This window comes from Pelodiscus sinensis, chromosome 5 (genome assembly GCF_049634645.1).
Source record: "Pelodiscus sinensis isolate JC-2024 chromosome 5, ASM4963464v1, whole genome shotgun sequence".
Classification (NCBI taxonomy): domain Eukaryota; kingdom Metazoa; phylum Chordata; order Testudines; family Trionychidae; genus Pelodiscus; species Pelodiscus sinensis.
This window is the reverse complement of record NC_134715.1, coordinates 22,952,648-22,979,500: the sequence shown is the minus strand read 5'-3', so window position 1 is coordinate 22,979,500 and position 26,853 is coordinate 22,952,648. Positions and strand designations below refer to the sequence as shown.

At 41.7% G+C, this 26,853-nt stretch overlaps 1 protein-coding gene and 1 long non-coding RNA gene across 3 annotated transcripts in view; one reads left to right on the top strand and one right to left on the bottom strand.

Annotated features, from left to right (window-relative positions):
* The window catches only part of LOC142829544 (uncharacterized), a 35,200-nt gene extending 17,287 nt beyond the window's left edge, over nucleotides 1-17,913 (bottom strand). The window contains exons 1-3 of one of the 2 annotated variants that reach the window (XR_012904041.1): nucleotides 16,596-17,913; nucleotides 13,521-13,598; nucleotides 8,703-10,202 (exon numbers count right to left, since the gene is read on the bottom strand). This is a non-coding gene — a long non-coding RNA (uncharacterized LOC142829544). Of the gene's footprint in view, nucleotides 1-7,887; nucleotides 10,203-13,520; nucleotides 13,599-16,595 lie in introns of those variants that run through there. The other variant, XR_012904040.1, reaches the window with a different exon arrangement.
* Nucleotides 1,749-25,312, top strand: LOC102452388 (alcohol dehydrogenase 1). Its single transcript, XM_006123880.4, has 9 exons — nucleotides 1,749-1,908; nucleotides 6,835-6,936; nucleotides 7,755-7,893; nucleotides 14,316-14,403; nucleotides 14,512-14,731; nucleotides 16,040-16,303; nucleotides 17,908-18,043; nucleotides 20,216-20,354; nucleotides 22,951-25,312. The coding sequence occupies exons 1-9, from the start codon at nucleotides 1,891-1,893 to the stop codon at nucleotides 22,973-22,975; spliced, it is 1,131 nt and encodes a 376-aa protein (XP_006123942.2). The 5' UTR covers nucleotides 1,749-1,890; the 3' UTR covers nucleotides 22,976-25,312.
* Nucleotides 25,313-26,853: the final 1,541 nt, after the last annotated feature.

The window sequence follows — 26,853 nt, the reverse complement described above, 5'->3', positions numbered from 1 at the left end:
AGGTGCTATTGTATATGATAAAGTCAATGCAGAGTTAAGGAGTAGTGCTGGATGAAATTTTTGGCTGAATTATTTTTTCAGGAAAACATGCAGATTTGGTGACACTGAAACAGTTTACAAATTAATACCAGTTTCACTAAATTCTTCATGTAAAAAATCCCAAACATCCAAAAATGCTGAAATAAAACATTTCAATATTTTGGCTTAAAATAATATTTTTGTTTTGAAATTTCCTTTTATCTGACTCCAAATATTTCTCTTGTCCCTCTCCCTGCCCAAATTGTTAGTGACAAAAAATTCATTATTCCTACAGCTTTAAGGAGTTTCCCTTCCAAACAACCTTAACTCTGCCCCCATATCCTTTATACACAACATTTTCTTCATATAAGGGAGCCGCAATCTATGTTACATTACAACTAACTGACATCTTAGTGGATTGGCCAGAAGTCTTATGACTATGAACACTTGATACCCTGTGTAATTCAATAGCTTTTAAGAAATCTACTCTTTGCCACTGGACATCTGCAGTGACTGTGGTTTACAATGCAGGAAGCAGGTAGCTGTACTGCAAGGGTTGACATGATTTAAAAGAGCTACTCCAGTAGGGGGTCCACCATTTCTATAGTAAAGGAAGATTACTGGTGGTGTCACAAAGGTGCCTACCAGCCTCAATCAGGGCCCCATTGCGTTAAGAACTGTACACACGTGATAAAGACAGTTACTGCCCTACAGATCTCATGGGATTTGCACATGATGTAAGACAGCAAGAGGGAAAACAAGATAACAGTGAAACAATCAGATTTAAAATTCGTAATGGTAGCAGAAGTACTATGACTGCTGCTTTAGCCATTGTTGAGTTTTGTAGGTATCCTTTTTCTCCTTGGAGCTTGATTGCTGCAGGTCAAGTCGGGCAAGGCAACTTGTAAAGGAAAATGGACTCAACATAATTGCCCTAAGTGGAGCAATTTAGATAGGGTAGAATCTGCCTCCTGCACAAATGTCTCCAGGAAGAATTCCTTTAAACTTAATTAACATCAAATAAGCATCAGCAAGATATTCCTGCCTGCACACAACTCCTCCTCTGAGGAATTCCACCTGGGCCCCTCCTGTTGTCACTCAGGTCCTGACTTCTTACCCCGACAATAAAATAGCTCATTTCAAAACAAAATGAGCAAACAAACCACCTGGTCCGACGGATATGTGCCTCTCTGAGGTTGTTGAGGAGGAATTCTAAGCCTTCCCCAAACTGATCCTCTTTATTAGCCACGTTCAATACTGGTGTGTCCCCCTCTGGCTGAAAAGGAGGCGGGAGGATCCAAGTTAGACAAGGCTGCCTGAGAGCAGTGCCTGCTTTCCTTTTCCCAGTTCACGGCATCTCTAAATGTGTTGCTTCCTTGGCACCTTCAAAGCCTTTGCTAGCCTTTGCTAGGTACCGTACCGTATTAGAAACGTGAATTCTGATTTCCCCATGTGGCTGCATATCTGGTTCTTCTTTGGACTTGCATCTGCCTCCCACTCGTAAGGACAAGCACATTCCTCTTTCTTGGAATGCCATGTGTGTTTCTGGCACTGTATAAACACACTGTAATAGTACAATAGACTTCCGGATCAGCCCAAGTCTAATTGTTAATGTTATAAAAGCTCAGCAAAGAATAGGGATTCACTAGAGGAGGGGTTTAGTTTTTCTGATCAGTGCTTTGGATATTTGAGGGGTGGAGTTAGGGAACAAATAGGCTTGGTTAAAAGGTCTTGTATTCATAGCAGAAGATTGCAAGAACAACTTCTAATCTATTTTCCAGCAGAGCAGACAATCAGCAAGAGGAACCCTCCACAGCCCACTGAATATTTGGGGCAAGAAATAGTTAGTAAGCTACGGAAGAGACGGACAGCATGAGCACGTCAGGCAAAGTAAGCAAGCAGTTCATTTTAGAAAGTTCTTCTTGTTGACGGTATTTGGTTTTAAATGTAGGACTCTTAAGATTTTAATAACTCAGAAAAATCTTAAAGAATGGTTGCCATTAGTATGATATGGAGTGTTTGCTGTGCTGCCCAAGAAAATAAGCACTGTGCTGAGAATGTGCAACAAAGTTTAAATACATAACTTTGTTTTTTAAACATGCCCTAGAAGCAAAGACGTAGCAGCAAATCAAAATTACATCCCCCCCACTCCCATTGATGCAAAGAGAGAGAACAAGTGTATTCTACAGCCTTACCTGAGAGCCAGCTGGTTTTATAGCTCAAGCTGTAGAAGTTTATGCACTAAGCTGCAGCTGTACCAGGTTCAGTTCTGCCTGTCGTTCTACACAGTGTACCTGAAAGATCCTAAAGTGCTCTAAACTGTGAGCATGTGAATGGTGTTTTTCTATTGATCTTCCTTTAAAAAAAATTAAATTAAAAATAATAAAAGACAAAGTTTATATAGTCCTGAGTCAGGACATTCAGAATTAAAGTTCATGCAGCACTTGTATCTTTATCTCACTGAATGCAAACCTTCTATATTCAGTAATGAACAACATATACTACTACATATAGCATATAATAGGTCTGAATTATGGCTGCTTTGGGAAACTTACATTAGAAAATATTTATACTTTATCAAAATCACTTTCCTAGTCTATATTAATTTTGTAAAGCTTATAATTTTACCAAAGACTAAATAAAAATGAGTAGTTATATGTTGGCTCTCGTAGTCTCCATGCTGTGGTTGATGTCCTTTAAAGATTTTATTTCTTACATTTAATAAAAGGCATTAAAATATCTTGTCATGCCCCCACCCCATACTTTATGAAAATTGGCTTGTGGATATGAATATGCATAACTCGAAGATGCTTTATGCAAAAAAAGTCATGTCACATACCAGTTTTCTAGGTACTATCTTCTGAATCTGTATATCCTGTTTTTGTGTATGTATCTTTCTCGTACGTGAAGTTAGAAGTATGAAATGTGAATCTGTTTGTAATTCTAAATGTACTGATGAGGGCCATTAATGATTCTTCAGGTACTTGAACTAACCTCTGAATGGTTGTGTTTGTTCTATCTGCCCTAACTACTTTTGGTCCTGAAAGACATGTGACCATGCCACCTGGTACTGGAATCCATCTTGAACGTTGTATTTTTCCATGGGGAAGGAAAGGGGTGCACACAACCAAAGGGAAAGTCTATTTAAGCAATGGAAAGCAAATAGTCCCTTGTCATCAGCTGGTCTTTGAAACTGCCTGGCCCACCCAACAAGGTGGGTGGGGACCTGATAATAAAGAACTCTGAAAAAAGTTGTGGACTTAGGCCAGAGTAAAGATTAACTCCTGCCTGAAGCATATTACCTGAAATAAGAAATGGTCTGGTAGCACTTTATAGACTAACAAAACATATAGATGGTATCATGAGCTTTCGTGGGCACAGCCCACTACTTCAGATGACCGGAGATTTGATTTTAGGATGTGCAGACCCAAAATAAATGGGGGGGGGGAGGAGAGAAAAAAAAGGACGGGGGGCGGAAAACAAGGAGCAGAGGTATATGAAATTATCAAAGAGAAAAACAGGTAGGCAAAACTGGAAATCTATAAATACCTGAAGATTGGATAGTTAAAAAGAAGCAGATAAGGATAAAAGAATCTGTTGCTATCCTTTGATCCTTATCTGCTTCTTTTTAACTATCCAATTTTCAGGTATTTATAGATTGTCAGTTCTGCCTACTTGTTTTTCCCTTTGATATTTTCATACCCTGTGTTCCTTGTTTCCTGCCCCCCTCCTTCTTTTTCTCTCCTTGCCCCCTTCTCTTCTATTTATTTTAGATCTTCACATCCTAAACTCAAAACTCCTGTCATCTGAAGAAGTGGGCTTTGCCCACAAAAGCTCATGATACCATCTATATGTTTTGTTAGTCTATAAAGTGCTACCAGACCATTTGTTGTTTTAGTTTATTCTGTACAGACTAACTCAGCTACCCCCAGAAGCACTTGAAATAAGGACAACTGTTCAGGGCAAGAATTCACATGTAACAAGTTTCTTAGTATACAGCCAGTCCCCGACTTACGAACAAGTTACGGACCAAACACTTGGTCGTAACTTGAAGTGTTCGTAAGTCGGACCCCATTCATTTACATGCAGCCGCGCTCGGGGACCGCCTTTACGCACGCTTAATGGGAGATTTGGTCATAAGTATGAACGGTCATAAATTGACGAGGACTGGCTATATTAGAATGAGCTGGCATTATTTTGTTTGTTTTAAATTAGTGACTTTAATCTGAGGGTGCATCTACACAGCAGGGTTTAATTCGAAATAAGCTACGCAAATTGAGCTATGTCAATTGAGTAGCTTATTTCAAAATTAGCATCTACACAGCACTTATTTCAAGAGAGCACTTTTCCTCTTACTTCCCTTAGTCCTTGTACAATGAGAGTTACAGGAATTGGAGTAAGAAGTCCTTCAGCTTGATGGTATTTTGACATTATTTTGAAAGAACTGCCTACTGTATAGATGCAGATTAAGTTATTTCAAAACAATGCTAGTTCTTTTGAAATAATGTTGCTGTGTAGATGCACCCCGATTATTTTCATTTACAACCACTTAACATTCTTTTTTTTATATACTTCATACAAATGCATTGAGACTGTATTTTGTTGTTACTTGTATGTCCAGCCAGATTGTGTATAAAGAAGAGTTACTACATTGCAACAGATATTTAGCCCCAAGACTTGTAGAAAGTAGATGTTCTGAAGCATCTGACTATATGACCCCATCTAGTACAGGGAGGCTCTTACGGTCCTACAGTGATAAAATGGGTCAACGTATGCTCAGGACTCAGTGGGACCCACAACTGAAAATTGGTGTTGAGTGTTTTAACTGAGGTTGTGCTTGAGTGTTTTAACACCATTGTGGCGAGGTTGGGCCGGCCGGCCCGCGCCGTTCCCCGGGCCGCTCCCTCGCCTGTGTCTCTCACCCACAGTCTCTGCCCCCGAGTCCCGGCTCCGCTGTCCGGGCCCCCGGGTTTGCGCCCGCCGCGCCCGGGCTTACGCTCAGCCCGTGGGCGCTGGAGGGCCCCCCGCGCTCGGTCCCGCTCACAAACCAGCCCCGGGGGGCTTGCCCTCCGGCGGGGGCCTGGCCTTCGGTCCTCCTCGGTTGTAGGAGGTGGAGCCGTCCGGCTTCGGCCCCGGTCCGCGGAACCCCGGGCCGGGAGGTCTCGCCCCGGGTATGGGCTGCGGGGGTCCGGGCCTCCTGCTCTGCTCCCCGGGTTACCTGCGGGGTCAATGGAAATGCCGGCAGCCTCCTTCCCTTCCGCCCCTCCCCCTTTTGAGCCGGCATGCCAGGGACGTGCCGCTCCCCCTTGCGTCTCCCGCCCGCCGCGCCTGCGGCCGCGCGCCCCCGCTCGTCCTCCTCCCTGGCGCCCGAACGCTGCTCGTCCGCTGGGGCGCTTTTCCCCAGGCTCAGCCCCGCCGCGCCGCTCGGCGTTTCCCTGCGGGCGGGGCTGTCAGTGCGGGGAGCTTCTTCCCCGTCACAACCATGTTATTGTGGACCGGCTTAAAAATCCATTTACGTTTAGTGGAGTGGAGCTGGGGCAGGAGCATGACTGGGGCCGGTGGCTGAGGTTGGGAGAGCCTGGAGGCCAACATTGATCTCCTCTCTTCTGGAAAATTCCTTCACGCAGGACAAGTCAAGTCCTGAGGGTGCCGGACCAGGAAGAAAAAACCTATAGCTTAATTACTCGTGAATGCAAAAGTGGTACAATAAAGATAGGGAAGGATTCAGATAAAAAATAGTGAGATAAAAAAAAGTTAAAAGGGCTGACTAGAGCATGGCATCCAGATTGAGAAGTCAGGAATACTTGGCAGAGTTTCAGTCCAGCAGCAAATCTTTGATGCTCCTGGTCAACTTCAGTGCTGGTAAACTTTCCCCAACTCTCTTCTGCCTCTCTCCACAGAACGACAACCGTCCCATTTACCTGGCTATAAACTTGTTCCTTTTTCTCAGTATAAAATCATAAGCCTCAGTACTTGAGGCCTTGTACAGTTCTGGGTGACCATGGGTAGTTGGTATGGTAGGCAAGGGAAGCCACTGCCTTCCCAAATGGCCAGCCTGGCCCCACCTACACTCCATCACCAGAACACCTACAGTAGGCATTCTGGGGATGGAGTGTTGCTGCTTCCCGTGCTCCAGGGCTAGATAGGCTGGGGCCATGGGCTCTCCACCTACTTGTGTGTATGGGGTGCGGGGGGGCGGGGCTTGGCTCCTGTGGGGGAGCAAGTCCCGGGCAGAAGGGGCAGGGCTGGGGGCTTACCTCCCCTTGCCCTGCCTTAACTCACCACTCATGTGGATGACCATGATTTTAGGTCAGTTCTGCTTTGTCCTCCTGAGCTGATTCCTTTCTGGCATGGTTCTCCTCTTGGCTCCTATCCTGGAACATTCCAAGTCAGCTGCTCTGTCTCTCACAATCTGGTTCTCATCTGCTTCACTATGTGAGAGTCTACTTGCAGTACAGACACCCACATATCCCTGTCTTCCTCTCTTTCAACCCCCTCCCCGTTGAACAACCAGCAGTTCCTTTGCCTCAGGGCAAGATTATAAAGCAGTCATGCTCTCTGAACCTGAGGGAGATACATGGGTTTTACGCTACCTACCAGCAGTGTTAGAGTTATTCATGCCCACAAGGGACAAGGGGAGGCGTCACCTTGGATGGTGGCACCAGGTTTCAGAAAAAGAACCCAAGACCCAATCCTGGTGAGTAGAAGGTAGAAACATCTCTTAAGTACAAACCGTCAGGGAGGGGGCTTGAACCACACCTTGGGGAAGGTGCTACATATACAAATGCCATTTTGTTTTCCTCACTGTTTTCATAGATCATTAAATGCAAAGCAGCTATTGCTTGGGAACTTAAGAAATCACTTTCCATTGAGGAGGTGGAAGTTGCCCCGCCAAAGGCACATGAAGTTCGCATTAAGGTAGGAGAAAGTTTTAGAAAGTTCATCTATGTACCTTATATTAATAACTGTAATATATCTGTCAGTTAAATTGGTGCTATAGAAATGTAGGGCTCAATCTTCCAAATATTACCACCAGAGTGCTTACTATCGGACAAACTCATATTGAATTACACAGGCTATTTAAAACTGGGGTGTTGGTTCCAGAATATTAGACACACAAGCTTGGGTGAGGCCATTTTATTTATTTATTTATTTATTACTGCACCAACTTCTGTTGGTGAAAAACCAAGCTTTCAAGATACACAGACTGGAAGAAGAGTAAACATTCATGGAAGAGTCTTGCATGGTAGATGACAAAGGCCATAACTGGTTGTGCTAATATACTAAAAGTTGTGGCCTGTGTCATGAAATCATGGGTGTGATAAATTAAAAGCAGTCTTTGGGATCATATCTTAGATTTATTATGAAAACTTAAAAAAACAGCTATGATCCTGTTGAACCTTAGAGACTAACCAGAAATATACAGAGAGTATCATGAGTTTTTGTGGGCATAGTGCACTTCTTCAGATGACAAATATGGAGCAAGAGGCACAGAGGTTCAAATATAAAGCAGAAAAGAATGTGAGATGGGGGGGGGGGGGAACCTGTCAATTAAAGTGTCTGTGATAAATGAAGCTAATAGTGAGTGGTAAGTGCCAGATACTTAGCTTTTGAGCCCCCTCTGTTAGCCTCATTTAGCTTTAATTGACATTTTCGTTTCTATCTCATATCACATAGGAAATATGAAAAATGGGTTCCTCATATATATATTGAAATATTCTTTGCTTTCCCTACAGATTTTGGCCACAGGAATCTGTCGCTCAGATGAACATGTTATGAGTGGTGCACTAGCCCAGCCTTTTCCAATTATTCTTGGCCATGAATCAGCTGGTGTTGTAGAGAGTGTTGGAGAAGGCGTGACTTCTGTGAAACCAGGTATAAGAGAGCCTCAAGTGCTAATCAATGAGAAGTAAAAACTTAAAAAACCAACAAATAGTCTGGTAGTTGTCACACAGCATTCATACACCCTGCTCCAAGATCAGAGACGCTAACATGTATGAACTCCCTTAGTGCAAAGGAAACTTTTCACCCTTCACAGGGCCTTGCTAAGGATAATTTGTAGGAGAAATCTGTGGTTTGTATGTCTTGCTGCACTCCCACGTGAACTTTTTTATCTCAGATGTTTTTCCTGTTCACTCCTAGTTTTTTCAGAGGTACCCAAATCCCTTAATGTGACTCTGAAATGCTTCTCCTCCCGCAGCATTCAAAATAGGTGCTTAATTGTATTTCACTTAAGGGAATCAAATGTGAGCTACCATTTTGAACTCCGATCCTCATTAGGAATAATAAACCCTCATTTCATAAGGAATAACACTTATTTTGAAATTGCTGTTTAGAAATAGTGATGGTGCGGATGCTCCACTCCTGCAATTTCAAAATAGCTTTTCTCCAGGATTATTCAAATTACTCCCCCGTGCTTCCTGGTGTTCTAAATCAAGATAGTGCGTCCACATTAAAGGAACCTGCCTCAGATTAATTTCGAGGCTTCCCTGTAGTGTGGACGTGCTATTTCAAAATAGTTATTTTGGGAGTTATTATTCTGAAATAACTTATTTTGAAATACCCTTGTGACATACCCTCAGGGCCCAGGTTTGATGGTACTGAAGTTCACACTTCAGTCTGAGCATTGGAGTGACACTAACACAGCAAATGTCTTAATTCGTCTTCCATTTTTGTTCCTTTACCTGTTCTTTCAGTGAAAGGACATTGTTCCATTGTTCCTTTCATGATATTCTCTGTGCCACAGAGCTGGTAAACATAAAACCCAGGGAGGAGGTGTTCATCTTCTTCTGCACTCTGCAAGACCGGACACCAGTGCCTATATGCTTTTCCCGTTAACTCTGAAATGTACGAGTAGGGCTGAAAAGAGTGGTTAAGATACAATATTAAATGAATCAATGCACTGGTTAAGTGTTGGACTGAATCCAAATTATGTTTTAAAATTTAAAACATTTAGTTACTTTTATTTTTATTTTTCCAGGTCTCAGTACCTCCTGGCTATACTGGCAATATAAGAGCTTCAGTAATGTAAAAGCATCCTTTCTATTCTTGTTGGAATTAGAAAGAACTGGAAATCCTATTAGATTTCCAAATCAAATCACTCTGAATAAGCTTCATATATTCACTTTTTTTACATGTTTTGTCAGCAAAGAAGCACCTTTTCTCCTTTCTTTTGAGTCTGGCATAGTGTGTGTGATGATCATTTGTCCCAGATAAATTAATATAAACATAGTACTTTTAATGCTAACTACCATGGAATTTCACTGGGGTCTTGCTGTACTTTGGGCAAATCATGAGAGCAACTTTTACTTTGGAATTCTACTGTTGCTTTGGGCAACTGACCTGTGGTGTGGACTGTGAGCTGAAGGAAGAAAGTCTGTGCTAACTGCAGTCCAGAGGGCAGTTGGCAATGAGATCTGTCAAAGTCCTATTCAGTGAGGTTTTAAGAACTAAAACTGGAAAGTTGCTTTCAGCAGTCTTTTATATTAGCAAATTATTGTAAATTATTGTTGCTACTGGAATTTTAAATTATTTACAATTGGTTGCTTTCCCCCTTCTCCATCTTCTAATTCCTGTGGTTTATTTCCCTAGACTATCTGGCCTTAGACACCCCAACAGCTTCCAACTTAGCCATTAAAGTGCCATTGTTTTATCCAAATAATCCTCTGATATCTTTTGATGTTTGCCCATTGAGACTGGGTTAGGAAAGGTAGCCATAATCTTCCCAAATCCATCATTTTGTGGGAAAGTTTGATTCTTTTCTCAGACGCTGCATTAAAACGGCGTCTAAGCCTAATATTATTTGCTAGGGTTCCACTGTGAATTTCTCCACTGTTGAGCTAGATTTGTGTTACCTTGTTAAAAAATAGACTTTTTAAGAATTACCATGCCACCACATGTCAGCAATTCAGCTACAGGTTCTGATTTGATTTTGCCAGGATTATAGTACTGTGGTAGTTATATCATAGAGATAGTTGCATTAAGAACTTAATGTTTTATTCTGAGTAGCGTCTCACAGTTCTTTAATATGAAGGAATGATTACAGCTAAAACCCAAACTTGCACATATAATTGCTTCCATAACAAAGGCAAATGTGTGCGCCAGTGAAGCTGTTGAATGTTAATGACAAGACACAGAGACCATTTCATCAAATATCGCTGTTGTTCGACGGACCATTTTTTGTGCTGGGAAAAAGAAGACAAAGAGTTCAGACCTTCGTGTAATTAACTACCATGATTGTTGACTAAGACCGTGAACACCCAACCTAGCTAAAGAACTGCTGAGAATTTTTAAGTATTAAAAGCAGATTGGTGTGTCAGTTTTGTGTGTCAGTTTTGCTGAATTTTAATTTGGTCAGAAACACAAATGCATCATCCAATATTCCTGAACCATAAGAGATAGTTCCCTAAAATGGAAAAATAAGAAATTCAGAGTTTTAATCCACATATAACTAACTACCCTTATGATGGTGTTATGGTAACATGGAAAAGGTGACACCGAGAAACAAAATTTTGACAGGGATCAATTTGTGATGATCTTCTGTTCTTGAATACCTTTCAGTAAAATGAAAAATGGCTTATCTTTGTTTTATCTTGCTTGTTGAATCTGAAGTTCTGGGAAATTTGTTATAAAATGTTAGTGTGTGTGTTTGAGCATTTCTTTCTGGGAGTGTAGTGTCCTCATTATCTATAGTGGTCTGTTTGCCTTCTGTGTTTGTGCTGGGGGGGTTGTTCCCTTTGTAAGCGTATTGCATAACTACAAATTGTGTAAGTCAGCTGAATTTTCTTGTTTTGGCAAATCAGACTTTAATACAGTCTGTTCCCTTTCAGTGGAATTTAAAAACTGGGTACTTAATAGCCTGTAGAAATGCCACTTTTATCAATTATTAAAGGTAATATACATTATTACCTTTATGCAGAGATAGATCAACAACAAGTCAGAGTTAAAGTTGGCAAAAGTGGAGACATTAGAAAAGATAGGTAACATTTGATAATAGTAAAAGTAGCCTTTTTAAAAATGCCTTTGCTACATATTTCCCAAATTTTAGGGAAATTTGGGAAATTTAAAATATAAGTTTTTAGATGTTAAAAATTCCAGTAGCAACAATAATTAAACACACTTGTAGATTAGTCCCCTATTAAGGTACTCTAGAATGGGTCTGCAGACATCCTTGCAAAGCAAGTAATGGGCATTCCTGGTTTTGAATCTTCAAATGAAGCTCTTGATTAGAAATATGAAAAATATTTTAATTTCATACCTCTATAGTTGCTAAAAATTCGTCTCTGGCAATTGATGGACAACTGCTCACAAAGACTAGTTAACATTTGTATTGCACTTTTAAAGATGTAAAAGTACATTTAGTGCTAATGCTTAGATGAGGAAGTATGGCAATAAAACTTGCCACACATCTACCCATGCATTTCATGGTCTTGGGCAGTATTCCCTGTAAAACTGTGTGCTTGGGTGGCCACCTAGGAGAAATTCAAATGCTGCCCACAGCTGGCAGCATGTGTTTCTACTCAAATTAATGGACTATCAGCACATGCCTTGGTGTACACAACAACATTTATTCTGAACATGGATGGAAAAAAATAGAGAGAACATTGGTCTTGGGTAGGCAAATGTTTCAAACAGACACTGTTACATATATGGCTGATGCATTTCAAAGGCTTCCTTCTGACAAAAGTAGCTTGATAATGGAATATTTGCTGCCTCTAGCAGCTGATTAACAACTGGCTCTTAGAAAAATGGTGCCTTTCCTCCTGACTTACTGGAAAGGCAGCCAATATTGTCTAGAAGGGTTTTTCTGCCAAGATATTCTTTCTTGGCATTTTCCCCAGAACTTTTGACTTAAAACAGAATATGTCAGTTTTATTGCCTGTGTGTGCGCGTGTGTATACTGTAAATAAATTAACAGTCTTTTAGTACCTTCAAGACTAACATATATAGTATCATGAGCTTTCATGAGCAAAACTCACTTCCTCAGATGAGCAGAGAAAGTGGGTTTTGCCCCACAAACGCTCATGATGATAGAAACTAGCAAATATATATTTGCTAGTTTCTACGGTGCCACCAGACTACTCATTGATTCTTCAAAGTTACAGACTTACACTGTATTAGAATTAGTTTTAGGGAGTGATCTGGTATGTTCATTTTGGTTCCATCAGCTCCCTAAACATTGGGTGGTAGTGATGGGTAAATAGTCCATTAATCTGATATTTATCATTGCATTTGGAGGGCCTAATAAAGAGGAAATCGCAGGACTTCCAGCTTGGAATATCATAGAATCATAGGAATGGAAGGAACTTTGAGGTTTGCTAGCTCAGATGCCCCTCCAATCAAAGCAGGATTAAATATTAGCTAAACTATCCCTGACAGGCCTTTGTCCAATCTGCTTTTAAAAAATTCCAATGACTGAGATTCCAGAACCACCCCAGGTAATTTATCCACCCTAACAGGAAGCATTTTCCTAATGTCCAATCGAAGCCATCTTTGATACAATTTAAGACCATTGCTTCTTTCCTATCCTTAGAGATTGAGAACAATTTTTCTCCCTCCTCCTTATAACAAACTTATATGTACTTGAAAACTGGTATCATGTGCTCCCTCTCCCACATTCTCTCTCTCTGTATCTTCTTTTTCAGACTAAACAAAATAATTGTTTTAATTTTCCCTCATAGGGCATGTTTTATAGACCTTTAATTTATGTATTGCATTTCTCTGGATTTTCTTCAATTTTTCCACATCTTTCCTGAATTGTGTGGTGCCCAGAATTGGACACAATGCTCAAGTTGAGGCTATATCAGTGCAGCAAAGAGTGGAAGAATTGCATCTTGTCTTGCTAATGTATCTCAGAATGATATTTGCGTTCTTTCAACAGTGCTACACTGTTGACTCATATTTAGCTTGTGGTCCACTATGACCCCCAAGATTCCTTTCCACAGTACTTCTTCCTAAGCAGTCATTCCCATTCTGCATGTGTGCAGCTCATTGGTGTGTGTATGTGTATCATCTTACTCTGATTACCTTCTGCCCCAGATCTTCAGAAAATGTCTAAAATATCACCTGCCTCAATCTATTCTGGGGCTCTAAGAATGGTGGAGCAGTTTATGTTTTTATAATATTTCTAAAATATCAACATCGTGCTAGGTTCTGTACATTCTATAGGTGTGAACACTAGGTTCCTGTCCTGAAGGATGTACAGCCTCTACAGAAAGAAATAATGCAAAAAGGAGGTGAGGATGGAGGCAGAAATCAATGTGTTTTGAGCACTGAAGTTCAGCACATCTCTTGTGAGTGTCACTCTTTTTTAAATGGAGAGTTTACAACATCTGGCTAGCTAATTCCTCAGTGAGGAGAGACTAGTTGCTTAGGTCAGATGTGCTTGAAGCAGGGCCTGAAGGGAAGAAATCATATTGGGTTATGGAGAAGGGGTTTTGAATGTTGTGGAATTGTGCATGGGAGAAGTCAGGGAGAATCAAAGAGCTGATAAACTCACTCACCTGCAAATTCTCCTTTGGTGACCTGCTGAGGAATTGCTGACCTGTGTGCATTGCCATGTTGCAGCAGCAGGACTAGACCTAGGACAGAGACCCAAGACACAAGGGTGATAGTGAATGCTTCATTTCCTATTAATGCACGTCTCGTATAGAGTTACAGAAGCACCTATTCAGGCCTAAACCAGAGGGCCAGCCATGTTAGTCTGTATCTACAAAAACAATGAGGAGTGCTGTGGCACCTTTCAAAACTAATCTTTAAAAACTAGGGTTTCATGGTCACTCTACTGTCTAGTGCTAACGAAAGGAAGGATGATCATTATGACCCCATGAAAACTTTTATTGACACACCCAGGTTTTAAATTCATGCTCCCCTCTAACAACACTTCACCTCCCCCTTTGACAAATGGGAAATGGGGTAGATGATTCATTAAATTTGTCATAAACAGCATCCCAAATTATGAACAGGCAACACACTTTTGTCACCTGGGATGTGCCCAGCACAACCCCAGCAGCTGATAGATACAATCTGTTTGAATTTCCTGTGTGTGTGTGTATGTGTGTTGGAATTTCCAGTCAGAACTCAGTACTAGTATATTTTGCAGTGAATTTTGAGTCTTGGTGAGCAAAAATATTTAGGTACTTACTAGCTCTTCTGGTTGAAATGGTGATGGTGAGAACTGAAGTCTGCAAATGTATTTGTGTAATAACTGTGCCAGATACAGTCTTTCACTTATGTGCTCCTCAGTGTTGTCTAACTGCTTGACTGACATTTTCATAACTGCATTCTTCTATTTCTAGGAGACAAAGTCATCCCGCTCTTTGTTCCACAATGTGGAGAGTGTAGTTCTTGCATAAGCCCCAAAGGCAATCTGTGCACTAAATCTGAGTGAGTTGTATTGATTATTACCCTAAGCAATCTAATATTGTTCATGCAAAACTAACTCACATATAAAAAAATCTTTTGTGCCCTTATTTCCGCATATCTTTTGAACAGCCTTACTACAAGTCGTGGATTAATGTGCGATGGCACCAGTAGGTTCACCTGCAAAGGAAAATCCATTCATCACTTTATTGGTACGAGTACCTTCACTGAATATACAGTGGTGCACGAGACGGCAGTTGCCAAAATTGATGAACTTGCTCCTCCAGAAAAAGTGTGTCTAATTGGCTGTGGATTTTCCACTGGTTATGGGGCTGCTATCAATACTGCAAAGGTGAGGATGTTTTAAGGAGACAAACTGTTACTGGGCTAGTGCTGATGAGGCATTAGTCTGAGAGCCAGGAGAACTGGCTCTACTGTTGACATGTTTGATCGTGTTTAAGAAATATAATCTCTTTGTGCCTCCCTCAGTTTCCCCATATGAAAGATGCTTTGAGTTTTACAGATGATAACCTATATACAAAAGTCTCAGAGGGGTAGCCGTGTAAGTCTGTAACTTTAAAAACAATGAGTAGTCCTGTGGCATCCTAGAGACTAACAAAAATATATAGATAGTTCCATTAGCTTTTGTGTGCCAAACCCACTGCTTCAAATGAGCAGAGTGCTCATCTGAGGAAGTGAGTTTTGCCCTAGAATGCTCATGATACTATCTGTATATTTTTGTTAGTCTTTAAGGTGCCACAGGACTACTCCTTTTTATATACAAAAGCTAAGTGTTATTATTACATGTAGGGTTTTCTGTATTGGTTTCTATTTATCTCCTGGATCATTTTAGGAGAAAGTAATCTTGCACTTACTAAATCACAAAAAAAGCATCTTTAATTTATGTTAAATATACAAAGGTCTTCTAGGAAATCCTTATTTCCTTGTAAGCATGGAGTTCTTCATGGCTACGTCTACATTGGCCCCTTTTCCGGAAGGGGCATGCTAATTTTTCAGATCGTAATAGGGAAATCCGCGGGGGATTTAAATATCCCCCGCGGCATTTAAATAAAAATGTCCGCCGCTTTTTTCCGGCTTTTAGAAAAGCCGGAAAAGAGCGTCTACACTGGCCCCGATCCGGCCCGATCCTCCGGAAAAAAGCCCTTTGAAGTAGGAATAAGAGATCCTCCGGAAAAGGGCTTTTTTCCGGAGGATCGGGCCGGATCGGGGCCAGTGTAGACGCTCTTTTCCGGCTTTTCTAAAAGCCGGAAAAAAGCGGCGGACATTTTTATTTAAATGCCGCGGGGGATATTTAAATCCCCCGCGGATTTCCCTATTACGATCTGAAAAATTAGCATGCCCCTTCCGGAAAAGGGGCCAATGTAGACGTAGCCCTCTAGTTGTGGGATGCGGGGGTAAGGGAAGCAAGAGAAATGTGGATTTAAAAGCATATTTTGGAAAATCTTTAATAAAAACCTATTCTCAGACTCATGCTCCAACTGTAATCCAATACTGAAAACTTTTGCTTCGAATAGCAAAAATGCTTTTGTCCAATTTATGGTATGTTATCCAGTACAAGCAGTACCTAAAATGATTTACAAAATAACTAATGCAGTTGACTTGGTTTCTAAGAGACTCTGATGTGTTTATGATTGTGTAGGTAGAAGGTGGTTCTACCTGTGCCGTCTTCGGCCTAGGAGGAGTTGGCCTCTCTGTTGTCATGGGCTGTAAAGCTGCTGGTGCTTCCCGGATCATTGGGGTTGACATAAACAAAGACAAATTTGCCAAGGCTAAAGAGTTAGGAGCCACCGAATGCATCAACCCTCAGGACTTCACAAAGCCCATTGAAGACGTGCTGATGGAGCTGACTGGTGGTGATGGTGTAGACTATTCCTTTGAAGTCATTGGACGCATCGATACCATGGTATGTGACCTAAAGATGTTAAGATTATCATGTTTTTCAACTTGTAAGGCTAGTGTAGAATTAATCATCTGAGAGCTGCTTATCTAGTGTTTTTACCCATTGAAGGTCCAGTCTGAAGGTATATCTACACGGGGGAGTTATTTCGAAATAATTCCTCTTATTTCAAATAACAAGGCAAACATCCACACTACCAAGCCTGCTAGTTTGAAATAATAACTCCTGCTTGTGAAGAGGAATAAGCTTATTTTGAAATAGTTATGCTCTTATTTTGAAATAACTTATTTTGAAATACCTTAGTAGTGTAGACCAAGCCAGAGGTGCTGAGTGACTCCCACAAGCTGTTAAGTGGAAATTGAACATCATGGAATCCACATTCTTGACATGGATATTCTGTGTGGCAGGAGAGAGGTGGGGAGAGGGAACTCTGTAGAAACTTTGAAAAAGAAAATATACTGTCCCCTAGGCTGTCCATGTTTAGTTAGAAGGCAGAAAACTCAGGGCCTTTTTACTCCAGTTTTATGGCAACTAATGTCATTGCTTTCTGTATGGAACTCCATTCAGTTATACCCAGGATCTACTGTATGATTGCATTCATAGAAATTCCTTTGCTTTCTTCTTTGTTTGGGGGAGGGCAGTGGTTCCCCCCCTCAACCAAGGAAGCAGCATTGGGGTTCACCCCCTGCCCCCAATCCAGCAATCTGTCCCAATCTGCAGAAGCATGACATCATCTGCACAAAAACCCTGTGTCACTGTAGTGGCACCTGGCAGCTGAGAGCCAAGTTGTCAGAGAATAATCTGATTATCCAGAAAGCCCCTTACAAGAGGAGTGGAAGAACACAGATGGGTGAAATAGGTGAAAGAACGCTAACAGGACTGCTTCAGCATTAACTAACTTACCCCTCATGGCCCAAAGAAGTTTAGAGAGGGGATAGTGTCTCAGCGAGCAGATAGGCTCTTTGATCTAGCCGTGAATCTCAGTCCACCAGCTCCTTTGTGGAGAGGCCTTTGCAGGCTGGGTAATGGTGATTAATTATGTCAAAGAGGCAGCACTAATCTCTTTGATTCCCCTTATCAGGGCCAGATTGGGGGGGGGGGGCTAGCTGGGCAGCTGCCCAGGGCGCCAACCTACAGGGGGTGCCTGATGGCAGCTGTAAGGGACTCCGTGCGCCCGGCTGCGTGGTGCCCCTTAGAGCTGCAATCAGGCACCGCACTCCTGGGGCCAGGGGCCATGTGGTGCCCCTTAGAGCTGCCATCAGGTGCCACATACCTGATAGCAGCTGTAAGGTGTGCAGCATGCGAGGGAGCGGGGCTGCGCATGCGTCGCGCGCCCGCTGCCCGCGGCGCAGGAATGGCTCGAGCCGGCCCTGACCCTTATGTATCAGTATTTGGTACCATCAGACTTTTTGTCCCGCCTCAACCCAAGATGGCAGACGGGCTGATATTTGGCACAATATTTACTTTATTTCTCATTGCTATCAAAAAAACTTTACAATATTTCCAGTCACGCAACCAATTAACTGCTTGGAGTGAAAGATTATTTCATACAGTTACTAGTAGATCATGGTCTTTGTATGACTCTAGGGTGTTTCTTTGCTTTAAATCAGAAAGCTGCCATGGCATCCTGCCACAAGAACTATGGGATGAGTGTGATTGTGGGAGTACCACCTTCAGCATCACAGATCTCCTTCAATCCTATGCTGCTCTTCAGTGGACGCACCTGGAAAGGATCTGTTTTTGGAGGTATGGACATCAGGAAGAGTTACTAAGCACCGGTGTGTTTCTGCAATTCACAGACTCTTGGACCAATTTTTTTCAAATTTGGGTCCAAGAATTATGTGCCTAGATCCATATTTGGACTCCTCACTAAAGAGTCTGGCTTTTCAGAGATGTTGAGCACACTTGTGCTGATCGGGGAGGATCTTGGGCCCAAGATGGGATAAAGATGTTAATAAAACCCTTATTTATTGTTACAAAATTAGTTATGTAAGTGTGATCTAGAGTTTGGTGTCAATTTATCACTGGCTTACTCCCACTGTAAGAGCCACTGTTAAAAATCTTCTAAACTTTTATTAAAGCCATGCAGAATAGACTGGAAGAACTGTTAAAAGCCTTTAAGAGGTGAAATATTAGGTAAAGCTTTCATTTGAACAATATTCCTTCTTCTCTTTCCCTGTAGCTGTCTTTTATAAGGAGGCACTCTGCTTAATAGTCTTTTTGATAACATTAAAGGTGCCATTAACTGTCCTTTTCTGGGTGGAGAATAATTTATATGATCAGCAGATATTATTGAAGTCCGATCCTGTTTTATTTAAGACAAAACAGGGAACACACACATAGTTACGCATATGCAAAATGGGGGAAAGAAAAGACTAGTAAAGTTTGTTTTGTTTTTAATGCAGCTTTGGTGCCTCATGCTGTTTTTCACATGCTGTCTTTCTGCTGGAGAAAAATTGTGCAACACACATTATTTATGAGCCACTTAAGGCCTGACAAAGTTTTACCAGTGTCAGGATATTAAAAAGTGTGGCTTTTACTTGCCTCTGGTCACAGGATTACAGCAGCATGAAGGTGGCAGCTAAGCCAGACTTATGGGACAGGAGACAAAAGCAGAGATATAGGAAAGAGGAGAAATAAGATGGGGATTGAAAACAAGTAAGGGAACAAAGCAGGAGTCCCGGACTCACATTCCAGATGTTATTTAAGGTTTAGCGGAAGTCTATGAAGGTGGCAATGTCATCTGGTTCCTTCTCTCTGGCCTGGCCAGCACACTTTTTAAAATCAGGGTATGAAGGCTCACCAGTATCACAGTAGATCCCAGAGCCTCAGGAGAGGGTGGGAGTTCCATCAATTATGCTATAGCTTGCATTGGTCACCTAGGCTACGTCTAGACTGCAAGCCTCTTTCGAAAGAGGCTTTTCCGAAAGATACGTTCGAAAAAGCTTCTTTCGAAAAAGAGCATCTAGACTGAAATCTCTTCTTTCGAAAAACTGAGCCGCTTTTTCGAAAGAGAGCACCCAGGCAGTCTGGATGCTCTCTTTCGAAAAAGCCCTGTTTGCATTCAAGAACGCCTTTTTTCGAAAGAGCACTTGCGAAAAAAGGCGTTCTTCCTCGTGAAATGAGGAGTACCACCGTCGAAAGAAAAGCTGCGTTCTTTCGATTTAATTTTGAAAGGCTACTTTTTTCGAAAAAACCCTGCAGTCTTGACACAGCCCTAGAGACAAATAGTGTTTAAGAAACGTCTGCAACCTCATCCTATTTAAATTATCTGTCAAAACATATGTGGGTAATGTCAGCTATAAACATACTTCTCCCATTTTTAGAATCACTCAGCTTGCTAGCATGTCAGCCCGACTTAACCTGTCTACCTCTGAAACCTGTTAACCTGCAGTAAAGCCTCTGCAAAGCTCCTAGAAGTTTGGGCTTCTGTTACGTTGGACAACTTAGAATATAGGCCTTTGCACAACAGCATTTCTAGCTTCCAGTGATCTCGGACACTGATGAGAGTCAGGAAATACAAATCAGTTTAGTTGCCCAAAGCATTTTGTTACTGATTTCAATCAATTTCAGTCCGAGTGATCAGATCACAATGAACTCACCCAAACAGTTGGTTTAGTTGTGATCCATTGGAACACACCTCCAGTTGTCTTTTTGAGATGCGTTTCTGCCAGGCTCATAATTTGCTCTCTCCCAAATCCTGAATTACCAGCTTTATTGTCTGTTTACCAACAAGTATGGGAGAGAACCACCTGACTCCAATTCTCAATATGTAACTTTGATTTTGATTTCAAAACACCTCTGACCATTAATTCAAGTGATCAGGGCTGAAATATTCACCAGCACTTCATTATTTTTTCACGATTATTGTGTCAATGGCTGTTTGTGATTCTACATTATCTATCTTCTGTCTTTTAGGCTGGAAAAGCAAAGATTCTGTCCCTAAACTAGTTGCAGACTACTTGGGAAAAAAAATCAACCTGGATGCATTAATAACCCACACTTTGCCTTTCGATAAAATCAATGAAGGATTTGAACTACTGCGCACAGGGAAGAGGTGAGAGTCAGTCATTATTTAATCTTGTAAATACTGTTTCCTTGAAAATTTCATTTTAACATCAGGCACTGAACAGCCAAGAACTGACAAGAGTGGACACTGAGAATTTCACTCTGCCCCATTGCATTCCTGCACCCCCAAAAATTGAGATTAGCTCTACTGCACTGTAAAGTAAAACAAAAATGTTAATCCTAGATTGTTGATTCTGGAACTGCACTTGAAGTTATTTTCTGTATTCTGTACATTTCCATTCATGGCAAAAAATGGGGATCAAAGGCAGTTTTTAAATCAAGCTATTGGAGCCCTTCAATTTTTTAGGTAGGTGACTTACTATGTTCCAGGAAGTATTTTATGTTCTCCAAAAGAAGGGGGCCATGCTCCACCATTGTTCCTTAACAATACAAAGTGGCAAACAAAAAAACTCTCTGCTGGGGAGATGCACTCGGAATCACTTTGGCTTTGCTCACATGCACCATGGCTATAACTGGAAAGTTCTCATTTGTGGGGGAGAGAAATGAACTTGGTAACTTCCACATCTTAATATGACTGGAGCTTCCCGCTTTTCAGGCATTAGGGAATGTGTGCAAAGCATGTACATTTTGAGAATTAAGTCAAAATTCTGCTCTTTCATGATGCGGGTCCTTTCTAGTTCCACCAAAGCGAGTGGAGTTGCAGTCTGGACTAGGGTGACCAAATAGTAAGTGTGAAAAATCAGGAGTTGGGGCTAATAGGCGTTTCTATGAAAGAAAGTCCTGAATACTGGGACAGTCCCTATAAAAGTGAGATATTTGGTCACCCTGCTCTGGACTTACACCTGTGTAACAGAAGAATTTTGCCATTCACACTTGAGCTTTGTTTAAAGGAGCTTCTAGCTGCACAGCTCTTATTGTTTGCATTGTGTGTATTTTATGTATTTTGTAAATGCTTGTTTGCAAATTCTAAGTCTTAGTGTGGTGGGAGAAATAAGAGTATTGCATTAATAATAAAGTTAGGCTCACTACATTTTGCCAGGCATTTTCAGAAGGAAGCATGGTTCAGCTGAGCAGCTATTAGATTGTTCTAAAATTGATAGGTATTAAAATGATGCGGAATGATTACGATGAAAAACTTTTTTTTTTACAAAACCTAAATGGGAGCCAGAAATAGAATCAAAGTCCATTTACAGGCAGTTCCCGGGTTACGTACAAGATAGGGACTATAGGTTTGTTCTTAAGTTGAATTTGTGTGTAAGTTGGAACTGGCTCCAGATTCAGCCGCTGCTGCTGAAACTGACCAAGGGCTGACTACAGGAAGCTGGAGGCAGAATTGCTCTGCCCCCAGCTTCCTGGAATCAGCCACTGATCAGTTTCAACAGCGGCTGAATCTCGAGCCTGGGACAGAACAGCTGGGCTGCCAGGTAGGTCCCTGCAGGACCAACCCAGCAGCACCCCAGCTGCTCTACCCCAGGGTCCACAACAAACGTCTGGTCTGCTGAGGGCGGGGGGGGCATATAGACTGCATTGCTATTTCAGGATACTGGAAGTATCCCAAAATAGCAATGCCATGTCCAAGGAATTTTCAAAATAACGGACGCACTCTTTCGCCATCCCTGTAAACCTTGTTCTGCAAGGAATATGGGATGGCTCCACAGGGCACTTTATTTCAAAATTTGGTGCCGTGTAGACATGCCAAATTTCAAAATAGCCTCTTTCAAATTTAATAGAAAAAAGATATGCAGTCTGAGGTATGCAAATTGAGTTATCTTTTTTCAATTTTAGAGTTTAGTCTAGATGTAGCCTATAAGTGAAAGCTGAGACTGAAGAGCAATTTAGAAGCATGTCTGCATCCTTCTGGCTACTCCTTTGCTTCTCGCAGGGGGATGTAGCCCACAGCTTGGGAGAACCTGCTTTACAGACAGCATGTAGTGCAGAGTCAGCAGAAACTGGATTTCAGTTTTGAGGAGTGAGAGAGCAAGTAGAACTTAACTTCTCTGGAAGGAAGAGAAACTTACAACAGTATAAGTTGAATGTTTAAAGTGTAAGATAAAATATATTCCTGACAAGAAAGCAAAAGGATTGCATCTCAGGATTTGGTTAGTGAGGTCTTTCATATAATACTAGGACTGGAAGGGATCTCGAGAGGTCATCGAGTCCAGTCCCCTGCCCTCATGGCAGGACCAAATACTGTCTAGACCATATACTGTCTAGGACAAATCAGTTCTTATTAAAGGAAGCCATGCACTCAGAAGAAAGAATGCATAAGGGCTACAGCGTTAGGAAATTTACTCTTGAGAACAGCCATGAACTGGAAAGGGACGTGATCTCATGCGGTTCTACATTTTCATCTCTAAATTCCGCAAGTAATGGACAAAGCTCAAGTAGGGTCATGAGTGAACTATATGACACAAAAACATCCAGAAGACAAAGACATTACATGAGATAGGAGCGTTTCCCTATGGATTTCTGTTCAGTTGAATTTGGAATCAGTTCTCTTATACTTCAGCCAATAGTGTGTTGACAGATGAAGTTGTTCTGAATCTGGTGCAATATTAGCAGTTGCATATTAATGTTTGAAACACAGCTTACCAATCACTAACCTGTCACTTTTTCTGTTTCAGTATAAGGACAGTCCTGATCTTTTAGAATCCCTGAATGCTAGGAGGCATGGAGATTATCAACATCATTACAACCTCATTCAAAATTTCCTGCCCACAATATCATGTGATCACAAAACAAAGTGTGGAAACTCTTGGATGATTCTTTGCTACTACCAGCTGAGTAAAATCAACTAAATTAAAGCTGGAGTTAGCTGCATGGATTTTGATTCATATGGCAGCATCTTTCTAAGCACAGGATTTGATTTACAGGATGGTTGTCTAGATATCTTTTAAATACAGAAAGGCTTATGCGAAGGAAATGAATCTGCTTCCTACCAGCGTAGCCTATATAAAGGCCCTTCTCCATTGATGATTTTATTTGAATCTTTTACACTTTAGATGCGTTCTACACTGATTACTCATGGTTTAATTAGTACAATTATAAGCATTTGAAACCTACAGTACTTGCCATCTCAAACACGAGTATGTTGTACAATGCCTTGATTCTTTTTTCCCCAGTTATTTCACTACCTGGCTATATATGAGATGAGAGAGAAATGTGTCTTTAGGTCTTTGTCTAGCATCCTGGGAGGTAAAAAAATGTCTTCAGTTTTGATCCCTTATCCATTATAAAATAATTTGGTTTTCTGTTTTCTTTGGGGAAGAAAAAAACACCCTCAAGGAAAAGGTAACTCCAGTACAGCAGTTCTCAAAATCTTTTAATGGGGGCCCCACTCCCTTAGGTTGACGCTCAAGCTGGTGGGGCCCAGATTACAGCCCTCTCCCCACATGGGTTGGAGTCCTTGTGCTTCTCTGTTGTCCTCTTCCAACTGGGACAGTGTGGCTCAGGCCTAACTGTCCAGGGCAGTGGGGCTCAGGAGGCGTCAATTTTTACCACTCCCACCCAGGGCCGGCTTTAGGAAGTGCAGGGCCCAATTCAAACAGTTTTCATGGGGCCCCAGCACCCAGGATTTTTTGTTGAGCCAAAAAACAAAACAAAAACAAACCAACCACCACACACAAAAGTTTCGGTATATTGCGTCATATATTATAAATATCAAGTTAAGAGGGAAGTCCCTCTTAATTATTGTACACCTCACCTATGTTTTTAAAACTTTATCTTCCTTGCCAGGAGGGAAGAGGGAACAGGGGGCCAGTGGGGACAGGTTTCTGCGGCTGGGGAGAGGGAACAGGAGGCGAGAGGGGGCAGAGAGTCCCCTGCATGCGCCTCCTCTCAGGATCCCCCCTCCAGAGGGAAGCCGGTCAAACCCCCCAAAACATCCAAAACCTCTCTCGCAGTGCAGTGCCTGTCCCGGGGGCTGGGGCCAAACCCCCCTTCCCGCGATGGGGCCAAACTCCCCTCCTGCAGAGAAGACAAAATCCCTGCGCTTGACTCACCCTTCCTGAGTCCTGCGGTCACGGTGCTGCATGGAAGCCGCCGGCGCCGCGCTCCTTCTCCGGGGCCAACACCCCCTGCCACGTGCCCGACACGCCACAGAGCTGTGGTGGGGAAGAGCAGCCAGCGCACTTCCGGATCCCCGGAAGTGGCGCGAAACTGCAGGCAGGACTTCCGCCCACCCCGGGGAAGTCGCCACTACGCTGGAGGTCGGTAGTGGGGCTTCTCGGGAGTGGGGGGAGAATGGGGGGGGCCCGAACATCTCACGATCCACTGGTCGAGGCCTTGCGATCGACCAGTCAATCGCAATCGACCTGTTAGGGACCGCGGCTTTAGGGCGTGGGGCCCAATTCAGGGGAATCGGCGGAATCAGCCTAAGGCCAGCCCTGCTTCCACCCAACCCCCGCTTGGGATATTGTGTAATAATTTTTGTTATCAAAAGGGGGTTGCAGTACAATGGTGTGTACAACCCCTCACTCTAGTGATTAAATCTTTCAATATAGTATATAATATTCAATGATGCAGTGAAAGAAATTGCAATATATGGCATTAATTAGCTGAGTATTATAGAACTTGTGTATTTACTAGTTCTGTTTCTCATATATAATATTTTACTCCTCATTATAGTCTGTTGTTAGCAGTTTTCAATTCTCTTGAACCTGCAAGAACCCTCAACTGCTTCTGTAAGGCAGAATCCTAAAACCTTTATTCAAGTATGAGTGTTTTAATTTCTCCATTTTTCTTTCTCTGAACTTCCAGTTCTCTTCTCGTGTCTGTTAGCTTTCTCACGCACTACAAACCTTGCTCCCTGAGTAACCACAGTCAAAAATGTCTGAATTGTTAACTCCAGTAGATATGTAACCAAGTCACAAATCAAAATACATGGGAGTGTCATGCTATTGGATGTGTTGCCCATTTTTGCAGTTTCAACTTTCATTGCTCTGAAATCACTGTATGTTAATAAAAAATTGAGACCATTTATAGCCATCTTGTACTTCTGCTTGATCCTTTATCTTTATTGATTCTGTCAATAAGAAATGCCCTTGAGCAACCATGGCTCTCAGTTAATGATTTTTTGTGGGTAAGTTAATATATACACACATTTCACAATTTAAACAGTAACAGTTTATTTAAAACAGTTTATTCCAAGGTTACAGAATTAGACTTTGTTTACTATCATGTTGCTACTCAGGCTTACTAGGCACTTTGCTCGGGAAATGTACATAATTATTCTATGGGTCATTAAACTCTTTCCAACCTATGTAAAAGAGCTAACTAGCTGCTACTCTTTTCACCCATAAACGCAAGAAAGGCCTATTTCAATTTAGTTTAGGGGGTCAGGGAGAAGAGAATGAATGCACAGAGGTAGGTGGGGACGGAATGTAATGTCTCCAAGAAGCTTCGAGATTTCTGACGCTCCACAGTTACATCAGAGCCATTGCATGGAGAATATGGTAATCCTTTCACAAAGGCTGGGTAGGGTGGTGATCCCATTCAAAATTTAGGTAATCTTTATTCTCAAGGCATTACGTAACCTGCTATGATCAGTCTTGCCCCTGAACTCTCCACGCACACCTTGCGTGTAGAACTTTTTTTTGTTCTAGTCTGCCAAGTTACTAACTGATCATTGTTCAAATCCTTTAAGGCAAATTCTCTGCACTGGCCAGAAGACTTGTCAGAAACACTATAGTAATAATTAAAGCCTTTTTAAGTGAGCCACCTAGGCTATGTACATACCAAGTTATAGTTTTCTTTGATTTAGCTAGTCAAGATGAACCCTTTAGCCCCTTTCAGGTTCACCTCTACTAGCTGAGTTAACAGAGTTAAAGATGTAACTTTTCCTAATGTAGCCACGACCACTTCTAGGCCCCTATCTAAAGTGAATCATCACATGAACTTGATGCAGCTGTCCATGTCCTTCGCGCTTTGTTGTCCCCCACTTGAAATACAGTATTGTCAAAGTTGAGCATTCAAAAATTAATGAATCAGGCCTAATATGAGAATTTTTTTACATACTACATTCTGGGTGCTTTGTATTTGCTTCTGAATCTTTAGAGCACATTTGATCAAGTTTTCAAGCTTTTCTCCACGTCGTTAGAGCTAGAAATGTGCTTTCTATTTCTTTTTAAATGAAAGCTGAGGTTTTTCCACAAATACATTGATTTTGTGAATTAGGGCTTTAAGAAACACCAAATATAATGAAAATTGTGAAGCTTGCAATAATGGATACATCATTAGTATGACTAAAATTAGGATGAGCTCTCCTAAGCAGAGCTTGTGATTTTTTTTTTAATGGTTTCAACCACCGACCATATTTTTAGTATTTTAAAAGTGATGAAACAATAAGGCTGTGTCTAGACTGGCCAGTTTTTCTGGAAAATCAGCCGCTTTTCTGGAAAAACTTGCCAGCTGTCTACACTGGCCATTTGAATTTCCGCAAAAGCACTGACTTCCTACTGTAAGAAATCAGTGCTTTTTGCGGAAATACTATGCTGCTCCCGTTTGGGCAAAAGTCCCTTTTGCGCAAA